Source organism: Plasmodium gaboni, chromosome 13 (genome assembly GCF_001602025.1).
Source record: "Plasmodium gaboni strain SY75 chromosome 13, whole genome shotgun sequence".
Classification (NCBI taxonomy): domain Eukaryota; phylum Apicomplexa; class Aconoidasida; order Haemosporida; family Plasmodiidae; genus Plasmodium; species Plasmodium gaboni.
The window spans coordinates 1,972,759-1,991,441 of NC_031493.1; the positions used below are offsets into that span (position 1 = coordinate 1,972,759).

Genomic DNA, 18,683 nt, shown 5'->3' on the forward strand with positions numbered 1-18,683 from the left:
TTTTTTTATTTTTTTTTTTTTTTTTTTTTATTTTTTTTTATTTTTATTTTTATTATTTTATTTATATTTTATTTTTTTATTAAAAAAAATTTTAATTTTTTTTTTTTAAAAAAAAATTTTTAAATTTTTTTTTTTATTTTTTTATTTTATATAAAATAAATTTTTTTTTTTTTTTTTTTTTTTTTTTTTTAATCTATATTTTAATTTGTATTTAATAATATTTTAATATTTTATTTATTTTTATTTTTTATTTTTTTTCCTTATTTAATTCTACATTAATTAAATAAATATATACATACATATATAATATATATATCTATATATATATTTATAACATTATGATATATAAATATTTAATTTTGATTTTTAAAATATAAATATATAAATATTTTATATAATTTGATATATATAAAATGTATTAAAAAATTAAATATATATTTTTTCTTCAATTCATTGTTATAACATATCCAAAATAAATGCAAATAAAAAATAATATAAACACAACAAATATATATTTAATAAAAATTTACATTTCATAATCAAAAATATTATTTTCACATTTTTATTAATAATGAAAATATTTTTATATATATTTTTTTGTTTTTTTAATAAATATATAAAGTTTATATTACAATATATTAAATAATATATCCTTTTTTATTTTATATAATATTATTTTCCTTCAATTTTCACAGCGTATATAATATATATATATATTATATATAAATATTATTAGTATTATATATATATATATATATATATATTTATATTTATGCTAACAAAAATTATAATTTTTTTTTTTTAAAAGAACAGTTTAAAATATATGACGTAATGTGCGTATAGAATATAAATAGAATCTTTTTTTTTTTTTTTTTTTTTTTTTTTTTTATCTATATTTTAATTTGTATTTAATAATTTTTTAATATTTTATTTATTTTTATTTTTTATTTTTTTTCCTTTTTTAATTCTACATTAATTAAATAAATATATACATACATATATAATATATATATCTATATATATATTTATAACATTATGAATTATACAATACAGAATTATTAGTAAAATACAAAAGAAAAAATAATTCAGTTACACGAATATTTAAAAATTTATTCTATAATTATTAGAAAATATATGTAACATTATATATTATTGTTATATATGCATGTAAAATATTTAAGTACATGATTATATATATTTAATATGTTCATTATATATAAACAAAAAAAAGAGAAGAGACAAAATATGTATTTGTGTCTATATAATAAAATTATAAAATATTATTTATGATAATTTTATAAAAGTTTTTAAAAAATACAAAAGGAAAACATTTATTTTTTTATGTAAATATAATATTCAGAGTTAATGAATATTTGTATTATTTTAAAATATATAATAATAAATATTATAAGTATAAAACGTAATAACTAGATGAACCATTTTTAACTTATTATATATTTAAAAAAAAAAAATGATGTAGAAATTATATAATTTCATATGTTTTATATATCATTTGGCTTTTTTGAATTATGGTTTATAATATATGCGGACACATATAAGAATAATTTTACAATATTTTATGTCACTTAAAAAATGAATTATTATAAAATTTTAGGTAAATGAAATATATTTATATATATATATTTTTATATTTAATATCAAATATGAATAATAATATACTAATATTGTTTATTTCATTTTTGGTTGTATTATTTTTATTTAGGTGTTACACAAAATGCTTGTAAAAAAACAATACGCGAAGCTTATTTAAAAAAAGTTAAATTATATCACCCTGATTTAAATAAAAGCCCAGATGCTACAACAAAATTTAAACAAATTCAAGAAGCATATCAAGCATTATATAATAATGACACATCAAGTAATATATATAAATAGATATATGCTGTTTTTTTTTTTTCTTTTCTTTTTTTGTATTTTTTGTGGTCTTGTACTTTATTTAATATCAATAAATATATATTTAAGAATATTTCTATTTGTTCATTTATATTTGATTTGTTTTTTTTTTTTTTTTTGCAGATTCATCTTTTTACAATGAAAATAGTTATACAAAAAGCTATAGATCTGAAGACATGAAAAGAGGTCAAGGTTTTACGAACGATTTTAGTGATTTCCATCGTGCATTTTATGAAGAAGTTCATAGAATGAGAGAGAATGAGAGAAAGGAACAAAATAGAGTAAACCAAAAATTATAACATTTTAAATTTTTAAAAAAACATATATATAAATATATATTTATAATTAATATATATATATATATTTTTTCTTTTTAGAGATACTCAAACAATAATTACAGTTATTCTTATGATATATTTAATAAATATCCAAGAGAATATTTTTACGTAAATTTAATTTTTAAATTATTTCCTCTATTCGTCGTCCCTTTTTTATTTCTCTTTGTGGTTTATAAACAATATATGTAATATTATAAATGAAAGAAAAATTATATTGAATGTATCAACATAATTAGATAGATTTTTAAAATTATCATTTTTTTTTCTTTTTTTGCTTACAGATTAAAAAGTCATTTTAAAGAAAAGCCTATAATAATATACGATGCATATGGTAATTTTATTTTTTTCATTCCTTTATAGGAAAAATATATTACATTATGATATTTATTACATATAGTCTTAAAATATATATATATATATATATATATATAATGTATTTTTTTTTTTAAACAGGCAGAGCTTTTTTAGTAGACATACATGGACGAAAATTCAGGTAAATAATAATTATATATTTCTCTTTTAATAAAAATTTATACGTTGGACGATCATATATCTTTTCTAAAAATTATGAATATTTATATATATTTTTTTTTTGTCTTTTTTTTTTTTTTTATAGAGCTTCTGAATTTGACAAATACTAATACTTTAATCATAAAATTATAATATATAAACTTTTTAGTATCTAAAATAAATAAATAAATAAATATATATATATATATATTTATTTATTTATTTATATAATTATCCCTCTTTTTTCTTTTTTTTCTTTTTTTTTTTACTGATATAATATTTATATATTATTTAATCTTTCTTTTTAACAATATATTTATAGATATCACATATATATATATATATATATATATTTATTTATTTATTTACATATTCTTTATTTTTTAATTAATTCTTATAAATATTACATACCAATTTGTATCGTATTTTCATATTCATTTTTATATATTATCATTTTATATTGAATTTCATATATTAGTTATACACTTATATGTTTAATATAAACAATGATTGTTTCTTTTTATCTTTTTTTTTTTTTTCCTTTTTTTTAATAAATATTATTATAATGTTTTAATTTTTTTTTTGTATATAATATATCTTTGTAACATGCTTATATGAAATATGTATATATAATCATCTGTTTGTATATTCATATAAAATGTATAGTATTCTAATTTATATATTATTATATAATTTTTTTTTAAATGTGCATATAATAGTTATATAGCTAAAATGGTGTATTTATTTATTATATAAATATATTAATATATACACCTAGTTATATGGTGGGTAAATTTTATAGAAATATTATTAATTATATATATAAAATAACCATTTTGTCTTATTCCTGTTTATTTATAATTTTATATTTTATTATTTTTTTTTAATTATTATATATTCATTATCTATATTATTAAATTAATGGAATGTAAATTTTTTTTTTTTTTAAATTTTATTTCTATTTTGATTTAGAAAAAAAGTAAAAATTAAAAGAATTAAAAAATAGTGTAAAATTATAATTATAATAAAATAAGTGAAAATATATATATATATATATATATATATATATATATACTTTTGTTAATATTGTTTACAATATTTTATTTTATAAATAATAAATTACAACGTTACATATAGAATTAAAAATTGGGGATGTATAAGTCTTTCTACATATACTTATATATATATATATTCTACATAACTTTATGTTTCTATAAATTTAAGAAATATGTGTATAAAATTATATAGAAAGTGATAATATATATATATATTTGTATTAAACTACAATATTTAAAATATGAACAAAGAAGAAAAACAAAATTAATAAAAAAATAAAAACATTATTAATTTATATATATATATATATATATGTACATATGTATAATATTTGTAACATCATTTTATGTAGAAACGATATTTTACTATAAAGTTGATTTATTTATTTTTTAAAACCTTTAGTAACGAATACTGTTTATCAAAATAAACAACACATATAATTTAAAATTATTAAATATAAGCAAATATGTCTACATAACATGTATATATTTATATATACAATATACCCACTTTGTTATATTATTGAAACCACGGGAAAAAGTGCACATGTATGCACATATTTGCATATGTGAAAATTTTTAAATATTGAGGAAAAAAAAAAAAAAAAAAACCTTTTTCATAGTCTATGTTATATATATTATACTTATACAAATAAATTATTACAATTAAAATAATAGAAGACATTTATAATATTTTTATTTTTGATGTTCCTATATATTTTTTTTTGGTTACTGTGTTATTTCGAATCCTCAAATATATGTAACAGTCAATATTATGAACATTATAATATTTTTTTTGTTTTTGTTTTTTATGAAGTTGTTTTTATATATATGCACACAATATACAAGTATACAGTGTCATGGAATATGTTTATATATTTTTTATAACTGTATGAATCTTATAACGTGAATAATTTGTTGTCCTGATTAACGTATATATATATATATATGATGAAAAATGAAAAAGTAAAAATAAATAAAATATAATAAAATTTAATAAAAGAGGAGAATTTGAAACCTGTACTGAATGAAAAAGAAAAACCAAAATATTTTTCCACAAGTAGAATTTATGTTTATATGTAATAATGAAACGTTTTACTTTGTTTTTTTCTTTTTCATTTTGATTTGATTTGATTTGATTTTTTTTTTTCTTTTTTATATTGTGTTTTAAAATGTTTTATACATTTGTAGAAAAACCTATGACATCATATATATATATATATATATTTTAATAAATAATAAATTTGCACATTATTTATATGTACAACTTAATGCGCTCAATGTCAATTTTTTTCTATTTTTTCATTTTTTTTTTTTTTTTTGTTAATTTAAAAGACATTCATTTATTAAATATTAATATATATTATAGATAAATGTTTATGTTATATTTATTTGTTCTTATATCTTTATCTGTCTATATATACATATATATGTATATTTACTTTTGTTCTTTTGTTTGTCTATTTTGTTTTAGAACGAAACGATTGTTTCTATGGAAAATAAATGAAGTAGTTATACTTAATATACAAAATGAATTATTAGATAAATAAAATATTTAATTATTTTACGATATATATTTCTTGAAGACATATATGAAATGTATATTTATTGCTATTATAATTTTTAATATATAAAATATATAATGGATTCTAGATTATAAAGAACATTTACTATCAATGTGCATAGAGTTTTTGTGATCATTGTATTAATAAAATATTTATTACATGTATGTATGCATATATATTGTAATTTTTATGTTATTATTATATATATATATATATATATATAATTATATATGTATACTTTTTTTTCTTCTTCATTATTTCGTCTAAGATATATTGATCAGTATATATCTATTTTTCCATCAATTCGTTGGCATTTTTTTATGACTATGTTTTTTTTTTTTTCTTTCTGTCAAAATTATATATTCATATATACTTTCTTTTCGATGTATATCTCTTTGTTTTGTTTCCTTTTTTTAATTATTCGAATTTTGAACATAAGTATATATATATGTATTAACATATTTACCCTTTTTTTCATTTCCTTGTTATTAATATATGAAGAATATCATATATATAAATATTATTATTTATATATATTTTTCATATGTTTTATTTATACAACGTACTAAATATTTTTTGAAAAAAGGGTAAAAATACATATATATATATATGTGTATATATCGATATACAAAAACAGGTTTATAATAGCATGCAGAATATTAATATGAAGGATTATTATATGGATAAGATTAAGAAGAATATTAATGAAATAAAGAAGTATCAAAATATAAATATATTTCAAAAAACAAATGAAACTCACAATGAACTGTTTTATGAAAATAAAAATGTTACGGTGAAATCTAATAATGAAAAAAAATATAAAAAGACAGAAGATATAATCAGTAATATATCAATGGATAAAAAAGAAATTAAAAATAATAATTGTAATAATATATCTTATAATGAATATGTGAGATTAGAAAGTGGACCTTTAAATAATTATGTCTTATATAACAATGACAAAATAATTAATAATGATCATGAAAAATATGACAATACATATAATAATTATGGATCGGTCATACATACATTAAATCTAGATGATCTTAACAATATACCTAATCAAAGATATAACAATAATGTTGTCATTTCAACCAAAAAAAATAAAAATGATGTAATATATAATAATGATAAATATAAAATATCATATAACACAAATAGTTTTATAGATACAAAACAAAATATGAATATTAATAACAATGTTGGAACAAAATATCATTTGGATAATAATAAAAATGGATATATAATAAATGAAAATATAAATTGTTATATAGAAAATAAAGTGACTAATACATTAAATGATATAAATAAATGCGATGAAAAATATTATGATAAGTGTGAAAATGGAACTCGTATAAACAAAATTAATGATAAATATATAAATGAAGATTTTAATAATAATGCAAGTGATGAAGACAATATTTATTTTCATAAATTGTTATCTACACAAAATAGCAATGAAAAAAAATATGTTTTTCAAGAAAAAATACAAAAAAGAAATAATGATAAATATAAATATTGTTATAAAGACATATCATATATTCCAAATAAGGAAAAATATAATTGTAATAATGATGTAGATATATTGCATAATAATTATGAAATGAAAAATAACTTACTGAACAATAAAAAAAATATATATATAATTAATAGTAATGATAAAAAAATGGATTTGAGTTTACAAAATAAGAACGCTGAAAATATAGATATAGGAAAAGAAAATTGCGTACAAATATTTGACAATAAGAATAAAAAAAAAAATATATATATATACCAACAATCACTTAATAATAATAATAATAATAATAATAATAATCATTTGAAGGAAAATGAATTTGTTCATAAAAATGATGAGCCAATAAAATTAAGTAAATATATCAAAGATAATACAGAGCATATATATAACAATATGTGTGAAAAGCAAGGTCATTATATTATAAAAGAAAATAATAAAAATGATGTATTAATAAATGATAATGCTGTGCATGCAGAAAAAGATATATGCGTAAAAAAATCATGTCCAATATCTTTATTATCATCACATGATATTAATTTATCTACAAAGGTTAAGGAATATTTTGCAGGCTCCGAAAATATTAATTCACAAAGTGATGAATGTGATAAACGTAAAAACGAAAATTTAATAGAAAAAAATATAATAAATAAAAAAGAAATCAATGATAATAGACATATTGAATTTGCAAACGTGGAAAAAAATAATTTGGAAAATATATATTTACATTGTCCAAATGTTTTTTATACAAATGATAAAATTTTACAAGAACAGGTAAATGAAAATAGTATTAAAAAAAAAATTATTTGTGATAAAATTAAAGGAACTGAAAATCTCAACGAGACATCAAACTCTATATTATTAAATAAATATAATAAGTATGATATTTGTGAAGAAAATAAAATGGGAAATAATAACTCATACATAATAAAAAATTTATACAAAGAACAAAAATCTTTGGATGAAGAAGACAAATGTACCATACAAAATAGAAATGCAAATTTATATTATAATTATAATAAACAATTTCCAAATTCAGAAGAAATTTCCCATAATGAACATAAAATACAGTATAATATACCAAGGCATAATACCTTCCATTTATTAGATGAACAAAAAAAATACCATAAAAAAAATATCGATAATCAAGAAGAATGCAAAAATTTTTCATTTTCCAATTTTATTTCATATGAAGAAAAATACCAAAATGATAATAATATGAAATGTATAAGTATCGTAAAAGGGCCTATAAGTAAGCAAGATATAATAGAAACAAAAGGAATTACCAATGAAATAGGTCAACCCTTATCGAATTATAACACATTCATAAATGATAAAAATGATAATATAATGCCACATATTGATAAGGCATCTAATGATTTGGGAAATTCAAATAAATTAACAAATTTGAATAAAGGACAAGCACACAAAAGTTCTATATATGAAAAGGCTAATATAGATAATGATAAGGTAAAAAAGCAAAACTTACATTCAATAAATGATAAGAAAATTAAAAGAAATAAAACTTATATGAATGAAAAGGATACAAAAAAATATAATACAGAAAAGAGGAATAATATTAAAAGAAATCATAATGATAAAAAAAAGAATATATATATAAATGGGAATAAAAATATATTTTTATCAAATAAGAATTCTGAAAAAGTTCATTTAGATAATTATGATGATAATAATTTGGGAAGAAAAAAAAGGAGTTGTACAATTAATGATAATATAAATTCAACTGAAAAAAAACAATTAGAAAAAGAATTGGATATGTATTTAAAAATAGAAGGATTCTTATTATCATCATCAGCCAAGTCATCAGTATCTTTACCATCAAATTTATCAAATACATATTTGGGACAAAAAAATCTAAATGAAGATATTAATTTATCTAATGAACTAAAAAAGCAATTTTCGAGTAATAATGAAAGGAAAAGGAGTACTATATTGACAACGGAATATTCCAACAAAATCGTAAATTATGAAATATCATCTAGTAGTATAGGCACATATGACAATTATGAAATTCAACAAGTATTTGATGAAGTATTAAACAATAGATGTACAGAAAGGGAATATTCCAAAAAGGGGAATTTGGAATATATTTACGATAAGGTTAATGCATTTCCTTCATCCAATCGTATGAATGATATGTCAAATAAAATTAGTAAAATTTATAATAAAAATGATAATATAAATGATAACTGTAATGATAATATAAATGATAACTGTGATGATAATAGAAATAATAACTGTGATGATAATAGAAATAATAACTGTGATGATAATAGAAATAATAACTGTGAAGATAATATAAATAATAACTGTGATGATAATAAAAATGAGAACAATAATAATATTAATAGTACGAACAGTTGTGATAATATAGTGAAAAATCAAAATAAACACTTGGATCATTGCATATCTAAAAAACATAATTCCTTACTTATAAATTTAATGAATAAAAAGAATCGAAAAAGAATGAGAAGTAGTCCAAATAATTTTCAAAAAAAACTGGATAAAGTATTTGATTTAATTGTTCTCCCTAAATCTGAAAAGGAACGTAATTTAATCGATAAAATTATTTATTGTCTAGATCCTTCATATGTAAATAACACACCTGATGAAGAAAAAAAATGGAAACAAAAATTGAAATATATGCAAGAAAAATTTTTGGAATCAATACTTTGTATATCTTATCCAAATGATTTGTGGACAGAATCAACCTTTGAAGCTTATTTAGAATCATTAAATTTTAATTCATTATTAGATGATACATTTATAAAATATGAAAAAGATCTTAATATCAATTTGTTTCGTCCAGAAGAAGAAATTTTTTCAGATCCAGGAAATATTGGAGAAGGAGGTTTTGGAATTGTAACTAAAATGCGATTTTTAACATTCCCTCAATATTATGCCATAAAAAAAATATCAAAAGATCATATAATGAAATCTCAAGCAGCTGGACAAGCGTATTTAGAAGCAAAATATCATTCTGTTTTGAGTCATGTAAATATAATAAAAATGTATGGTTGTATGCAAGATGAAGAATATATATATCATGTATTAGAATTTTGTTCGAAAGGGAGTATTTATTCTATATCTAAAAACTTTAAAAAAAGAAGAATTCCAGATGAACTGGCATATAAATATTTTTGTCATGTTGTTAATGGATTATATTATTTAAATCAAATGGGTATATTTCATAGAGATATAAAAATGGAAAATGTTTTAGTTGATCATAAAGATAATGCTAAATTATCTGATTTTGGATTATCTGCTATGATATTAGGTAAAAAAAGTCATTCTTCATTATGTGGAACATTAGTTTATTTTTCTCCAGAAATAACAAGTGGTACTGGATATGATTGGAGATCTGATATTTGGTCACTCGGTGTTTTGTTATATGAAATGTTAGTTGGAGATGTTCCTTTTGATGGAACAAAAACTCAAATAGTTGAATCCATATTTTCATGTAATTTGAAATTCCCAGATTTTGTAAACCCATTAGCTATAGATTTAATTAAAAAGACATTAGTTGTTGATGTAAATAAAAGAATAAGACTATGTGAATTATCTTCTGATCCTTGGATGCAACAAATGTGGAAATTAAGTTTTCAAAAAAATTTAAATACTAACCAAAATATAAATAATCTTAAAAAAGAAGATCAAAATGATTTTAATTTCATAAGTAATTTAATAAAAAAACAATGTTTTATAAATAGTAGTCTCAACGCTTCTTTAAATTATGACAAATTAAAGAATGGTAAAAAAACATACAAACATTTGATACATAGTAATTCAAAGGATGATATGTATTCTTTGATACTTGAAACACAACAAAGATTAGCTGATTATTTAGAATTAGATGATTCGTATATGAGTGACAAAATTGATTCAGCATCGGATACAATTAGTGATTATGATTCGAATAAGTATAATATATCTCAATTTTACAATCATTCAAATAAGGAAAAAAAATCTAAATATATTTCGGGTACAGCTATAAGAAATGAATTTGAGAAGAACAATAAAAATAAAAATAAAAATAAATTGGATAAATATAGCACTATAAAGGATCCTATTATATCCAAAGTTGTAGAAGAAAAACACACAGATAAGTGTTTAAATAAGAAAGAAAGGGAAGTATTTAAGAACGAAAAAATAAGGGAATCTAAAAATTTAATAAAAAAAAAAAAAAAAAAAAATGAATATGATATAATAACAAATAGAGAAAATATATATAATTCTATAAAAGAAAAATTTAGCGAATCAAATAAAGATAACAATTTTGTGAAGAAAAATGATGATACAATAAAAAATGTTTTATCGAATGGCATGGTCATTAAATATAGTGATACGTATTCACAAATAAATGATCAAATGGATATTTCCAAAATGGATACTATTGATAATGACAATTTTGAAAAAATACTGAAAGGGAAAAAACAAAATGATTCAATTGAACCAAATAATATTTATATGGAGAAAAAAACAGTTGCAGATATGGAGAAAGGAAATAACATTTCAACAACATATAATGATAATTTAATAAATGAAGGATATATAAAAAAAAGCATGGATGTGTTTAATAATAAGAATGATAAAATTTATTGTGAAAATATTTTAAAAAATTGTACTACGGAAAAACAACATACACCTGTAAAAGAAGAAAGTGATAATAAAACTAGCAACGAATTAAAAGACGTTTTTCAAAAAATGGTTGAGACATCATGTGAAAAAATAAATGTAAATAATGATAATATTGATAAATGTCATGTATTAAAAAACATTCCAACATTATATATATCTTCCTTCTCTGGATCGTTGGAAAATATTAATAAGATGACAAATGAAAAAATTGATATTGATACAAAAGATAGTGAAGAGGATTTAAAAATGGAAGAAAAATTAAAAACAATGAATACAGAGGTGAGTATCAATAATGAATATATAACGAATAAGATAAAACACAAAGAAATAGATAAAAATATTGACAATAATTTAACGAATATAAAATATGAAGAAAATAATATTAATGATGATGTATCAAAAAATAGTTCTCTTGAAGAATTAAACAAATCATATATACCAATATGTGTTCATAAAGAATGTTCAACAGATATAATAAAACAAAATAAATGTTCTAAAATAAATTTAAAATTAAAGGATACTAATTTGGATGATATGATAAGAAAAGATCAACATGGTGAAGATTTTAAATTTACAGATGAAAAAGGAGAACAGCAACAGAAAGAAACGCAAATAAATTTCGGAAAAGATGAATTAATAAAAATACAAAATGTGGAAGGAAAGAAGATTGAAAAAAAAAATAATGATGAAAACAAGTTATCAAGTGATGTAAATACTGAAATATTAAGAAAATATATTTCTGATGTTAAGAACTCTCTATTCATAAAACAATCGCTTAATAAAAATAATGGAAATAATAATATTAATAATGAATATATTAATGAGGAAAAGAAAGATAAGATAAATGAAAAAAAAGATGAGATAACTAATGATATGAAAATACAAAGTAATAATGAAACAGAAAAGGAACCTTTATTTTCAAAAATATTGAACAAAGCATTTGGGAAAAAATATACACATGAAAAAAATAATAAAAATGATAATTCTGTTGGGGATATACATAATTGTAGTGATTCTCATATATTACATAAAGGGAAAGGAGAATGTAATAAGAATGGAAATATCATTAAAGAGAGAGAACATAAAAATATTGTTAAAATAGATGAAAATACAAGTATGTATGATAAATATATAGAAAAAATAAATAAATTATATTTGAATATAAAAAATAAGAAATTGATATATGACCTTGAAAATATGAAAAATGCAGGATCTGAAGAGAATATTAATAAATGTAATGATAATAATAAGGATCACATAGTATGTAGCAATGAAGATAAGGATAATCTCCATAATAACAATTATAATGTTGATATGAATGACAATGGTGTGTATAAAGGTTTGAATTATAAAATGGATAAATCTGAAGACTTACATAATAATAATAATAGTAATATTTTGAATGATTATAATTATAATTGTAATTATAATTATATACATGCCTATAAAATAGATACATCTAAATGTTATAATGATATGAATCAAAAAAATGAAAAACATTATTACATAAATAATTCTTATTATCATGAAGAGACACATAATAACAATTTAAATAATTTATATAATTCTAGTGAATATCATAAGAGTGTTCAAAATACATCTCAAAAGAATATACCCAAATTGGGGAATACAATATATGATAAATTCAATTGTGAAAAGTATATAGATGACAGGTTGGTAGATTTGGAAGAGAAAAGAATATGTAAAGCAAATTCTTGTTCTTTATATAAAGAAAATAAGAATAACGAAAAGACATTAATAGAATTAAAACAAGAAATTGTTGGTGATAATAATTTAATAACTAGAACAAGAATAACACCTGACTTTATTTCTGTTGATAAAAAATATATGAATTCGAGTAATAGCGATAATGGAGATTTTATCATAGGACAGAAGAATAAATTAAATTGCAAAAATAGAGAAGAAGGACAAGATTGTTATACCAACAATTTTATACTTAGTTCTTCTAATTCCGATTTTTCAAATGAGAAAAAATATAAAAATGAAGAAAAATATAAGAGTGTCAAATCGAACAATGCACATATGAATAATAATTTTAAAGAATACGCACAATATGGAAAAGGAAATGAAAAAAATAGTTTTAGTGATTTTGAAAATAATATAACAAGAAATAATGATATGAATAAATATGAAAAAATCGAATTTAATAATAAAAAAAATAAAGGATTGAGTAATAATGAGAACAATGTTGTTCCTTTTAAGCCTTTATGTTTTAACAATAAAGTAACATTTATGGCATTAGATAAATATAATGATATCGAAAATATGAATAATGTTAATGAGAATCAAAATGTGTCCGATATACAAATAAACCATAAAAATTTGTTGATGAATGGAAATAAAAGTATATCTTATGAATTATCCAATTTGGATTCATTAACAAAAATAAATAAACATAATATTAGTAATAATTTAAATAATGTTAAAGAACAATCTCCTTCTTTTAATTCAACTACGAAAGGAAATAAACATAGTAGTTTTACATATAATGCAGGACATAAAATTAATAATAATGCTGTTAAAAATAATAAAAGAACTGTATCTACGAATAGGCGTTATTTAGTAATAAATAGTAATAATAATAATAATATAAAAGTAGGAAGTCCAAACATGTATAAAAAGAGTTTATCATATAAAGTTCCACCATGTAACACTAATTCTAAAGAACATAATAAAAATAAAATCCCAAAGGAAACTCCAAAAAAAATGTCTTTAAGGGATTATATAAGGAATAATGATAAAATATATACAAACGATAAACAAAAAATGAATAAAAAATGTGATTTAAAATATAACCAGAAAAATATTATAAAAGATAAACAAAAAATAAATATAAAGCATAACTTAAAAAGTGATGCTAAAAGTTCGGAAAAAAAAATGTTTGCTCATAAATTACAAAATACCGACAAAAGATCAAATGATAAAATCAGTAGAAATATTAAAGCTTCTAATTCTATGAATAAAAGTTTGAAAGTTAAAAATTTGAACGATTTACAGAAAGGTATTAATGTATTAAAAAAGAATGATAAACATACGGAAAAAGAGAACAACACTATTGTTGATTATAATTTGAATTTATTAGAGAATGAAATAGATACATATAAAAATACAAGGAAGGAAGAAAATATTGATGAAAAAGAAAATCATCATTGTAATGATAAATCATCCTTAAATAAAAATAAGGAAGTAGAAGTTTATAATAAAAGGGAAGATAATAATATAGATGAAAATCAAAATGAATATGATAATAAAAAATTATCAATAAATCAACAAAATGATGATCAAAATATAGTACAAGTTGAGAAAACACAAAATGATTTAATATTAAATAATAATAAAGTTAACAATGTAATTATAAAAGGACATAATTCAAACTCTATTAATATGAAAGAAAAAATATCCAAAATAAATGTAAATAAAAGTGTAAATGAAAATATTAGTAACACAAAAAATATGTCAATGTATAGTGAAACAAATAACAAAATGGATAATATGGATAATATGGAAAATAGAAAAAATAACAATTCTTCAAAAGATGTGATTAAAAATAATTTAAATTTAAATAGTGTACAAAAGAATAGAAAAATGTTACTTCCAAACAATTTTAAAAATTCAAAAGTAAAAGAATATTTAAAAAGCAAAATAGAAAAAATAAAAATGAAAAATGATTATAATTTGTTATACAATACTATAGATAGTCAAAATAATATTAATAAAAAATCTAAGATTTTAGACATATATAATAAGGAATGTAATTCTAAGGATATTTTAAATTTACCAAATGTTCATGATAACAAACGATCAACAAGTGAATTTTTACGAGGTTCCAATTCAAAAGATTTTAATAATAAAAGTGAAGATTTAAAAAATGTTAAAATGGCTAGAAATGTAACATATACATCAACTAATAAATTGGGACAAAATGCGAAACCTACCATTTTACCAACATATATAAACAAAGAACAGATACAAAAACATAAGAATGATGAAAACAAAAAAAATATAATAAGAAATAATGAAAAAATATCAAGGAGTAAAAGTGAAGGAATAAAACATTTACGTCTTTCTTCTTCAGATAGTGATTTATCGTGTTATTTAGATGCTTTTAAAAATACATTTCACGACAAAATTAATAATATAGCAAACAAAATTAAAGGAGATGAAAATCGTGATGAAACACACTTGCAAAAAGGTAACGGAAATTATATAGAAAAAAATATTATACAAAAGAAAGGATGTTTAAACAGTAATATCAACAAAAATGTAGTTAGTAATTATAAAAATAAATTTAATACAAAAAATAAATTATACACAAACGTTGTATCTAATAGAAATCTTAATCTTTCTAATGTAAAAAGTAAGATAGACACAAATATTCATAAGAAATCTAATAATATGGAAGAAAATATATTAAATAAGAAGAATAATTATGTAACATATAATGAATATAACAGAAGAACAAAAAGTGCCAAAATTTTTAATAAGTCGGATAATTTATTAAATACAACTATTAATACATACAAAAGTTCTTCTATAACAAATAATATGAAAAATTCAAAACATGTTGTAATGAATAAAGTGATATCATCATCTAAGAAAGATAATTCTCTAAAATTGAATGAACAGTTTTCAGAATATAAAAGGTTCCCTATGAAAGTAAATGATTCTGTGCACTCAGAAACTGAGGATACAAAATATGAAGAAGAATTACAAAAGAAATTGTTATTATTAAATAAAGATAATATATATAAGAAGGAAGAAAAAAAATATGCTTCTAAAAATGATGATGAGAAATTAGATCACTTGGATTTTGAAAAATGTGTTAATAGGAATGATGAATTAGATGATGTTAAAGAAGTTAAAGAAATGGATAAGAATAAAAAAGAAAATGATGATAAAAAGGGAATATATGATAATGAAAAGAAAATGAGTGATAATAATAATAACAATAATAATAATAATAATAGTGATGGAAAATATAATGATAATTGTGATTATTATAATATGGATGATACACAAAAAATTGATAAGCACAATAAATACAATGTTAAAAATATACATTATACAACTAATATGGATGGTAATAATAATAAGAATATATCTTCTAATAATTATTATGAAGAAAAAGATAATAAAATGAATAATATGCATGAAAAATATTATAAAACATTACCTAGTCGAATTAAGAACTATAAGGATTCGGATACGATGTTTGATGAAGAAGAATTAAATATCATTGAAGGACATATTATGAAACATGTTTCTTTTGAAAATTTAGAAGGTGTTATTTCTAGTTCAGATACAACAAAAAATAGTAACAAAATTAAAAGAAATTATACTTTTAGTAATATTAAAAATAAGAATAATACAAACAATACATTAAGTGTTGAACGAAATTACTCAACCTTACCTAACATCAATATTGATCATATGAATGCTTATAGTAAATCACCAAAAGAAGAAGATAATAAAAATTCCAATGTGAATGTATTTATAAAAAATAATCATCATCTTGAAAAACAAAATATAAACCAAAACAATAATACTAATAAGGATATTATGAATGATAAAAAGAATATATATAATCAATCTATACAAGCATATTTGAATGGTGGTAGAAATTTAAATAATGTGAATAATATAAGAAATAAGGAAAATACGAAATCTAATATATCATCTTATCAATATAATAAACGTTTACATAGTGAACAAAAGGTTACTATATCAAATAGTTATAATCGTCAGATAAGTCAAACAATGAATTCTCATTTCAACAGAAGAAATATCTCGCATGTAAAAAATAAAAGTGAAATCAATACTATTAGTGGTAAAATAATACCAGTTATGTCAAATAATAAAAAAGATACATTATTGACACAAAACAATGTGACCAAACCTGTATCCAAAGAATATATTAGAACATATACACTTAATACATATAGTATGAATAATTTAGGTAATAAGAATAATTTAGGAATGAAAAAAATAAATAGTACATACAGTAATAATAATGATAAGAGGATAGAAAAAAGTAACAGTACCTTATTTATGGTAAATCTTAAAAAAATTCATTCACTTAACAATAGTACAGAAAATACCAATATGACTAAAAAAATCGAAGCATTAGGTACAGAATTTATAAAATCTGATAACAGAGAAAAATTAAATGGCAACTTCAATATAAAAAGAAATGTTAGTGCTACAATTTTAAATAAGGCAACATAAAGTTGTTATTAATATGAAATATATTTAAATGTAAAAAGTTATAAGCGCTAATTATAAAAGCGTAAATAAATTCATTAACAAAAATAGCTATATAATACATAGGGGAATAAATAGTGTAAGTAGTAGTACAACTGAAAAGTTAAAGTATATACAAATTAAATAATATTTATAAAAGAATATCAATAAATTTACATCAAAAGATAATTTTTATTGATTAATAAATATCATTTCAAATTTAGGAAGAATTATAATGATCCTTTAAAAAAAATTCAAAAGGCTCTATAAATAAATATAACCAAGAGGATTATTAAAAGTTTTTTTTGACGCATCAAATTAATGATATGTAAAAAAAATGAATTAATAAATCTTTCTTTGTCATTAAAAATAAGCAGACAAAAACTATTTTATATACATATAACCATATAGATTTGTTTATGTATTTCCTATAAATTTGGATACTTTTGGTGAACAAAAGTTCAAATGAATAATTAAATGATTCTATATAGCTCATATATTCAAAACCACGAAACTCATGTGGTTCAATAATACATATAAATATAAATATATATATATATATTTTTTTATTTAGATAATTCTTTTTTTTTTTTTTTTTTTCTTTTTTTTTAATTATATATAATTTTATACAGTGTTATACCTATAATTCAATAGCCATTTTTTATTTATATATTTTTTTATATGATTAACATTAAAATATGATTTGTAGTTTTCATATTTTATGATATAAATTATTATGTGTTATATATTTAATAAGAAACAAAAAAAAAATTAAAATATAAATTAAAAAAAAAAAATAATCAATCATTCTGTTATATAATGGACTGAAACTTTTAAGATTATTAAAAAAAAAAAAAAAAAAAAAAAA

At 18.9% G+C, this 18,683-nt stretch overlaps 2 protein-coding genes across 2 annotated transcripts; both read left to right on the forward strand.

Annotated features, from left to right (window-relative positions):
* Nucleotides 1-1,593: 1,593 nt before the first annotated feature.
* On the forward strand, nucleotides 1,594-2,893 carry PGSY75_1356700 (putative DnaJ protein; the record flags this gene model as incomplete). Its single annotated transcript, XM_018787596.1, has 7 exons — nucleotides 1,594-1,615; nucleotides 1,724-1,879; nucleotides 2,038-2,195; nucleotides 2,292-2,437; nucleotides 2,534-2,583; nucleotides 2,706-2,745; nucleotides 2,869-2,893. The coding sequence occupies 7 exons, from the start codon at nucleotides 1,594-1,596 to the stop codon at nucleotides 2,891-2,893; spliced, it is 597 nt and encodes a 198-aa protein (XP_018640338.1).
* A 3,153-nt stretch (nucleotides 2,894-6,046) lies between these two features.
* PGSY75_1356800 (putative serine/threonine protein kinase) lies at nucleotides 6,047-17,800 on the forward strand (the record flags this gene model as incomplete). The annotated part of the gene is made up of 1 exon (XM_018787597.1): nucleotides 6,047-17,800. The coding sequence occupies one exon, from the start codon at nucleotides 6,047-6,049 to the stop codon at nucleotides 17,798-17,800; it is 11,754 nt and encodes a 3,917-aa protein (XP_018640339.1).
* Between the last annotated feature and the right edge of the window lie 883 nt (nucleotides 17,801-18,683).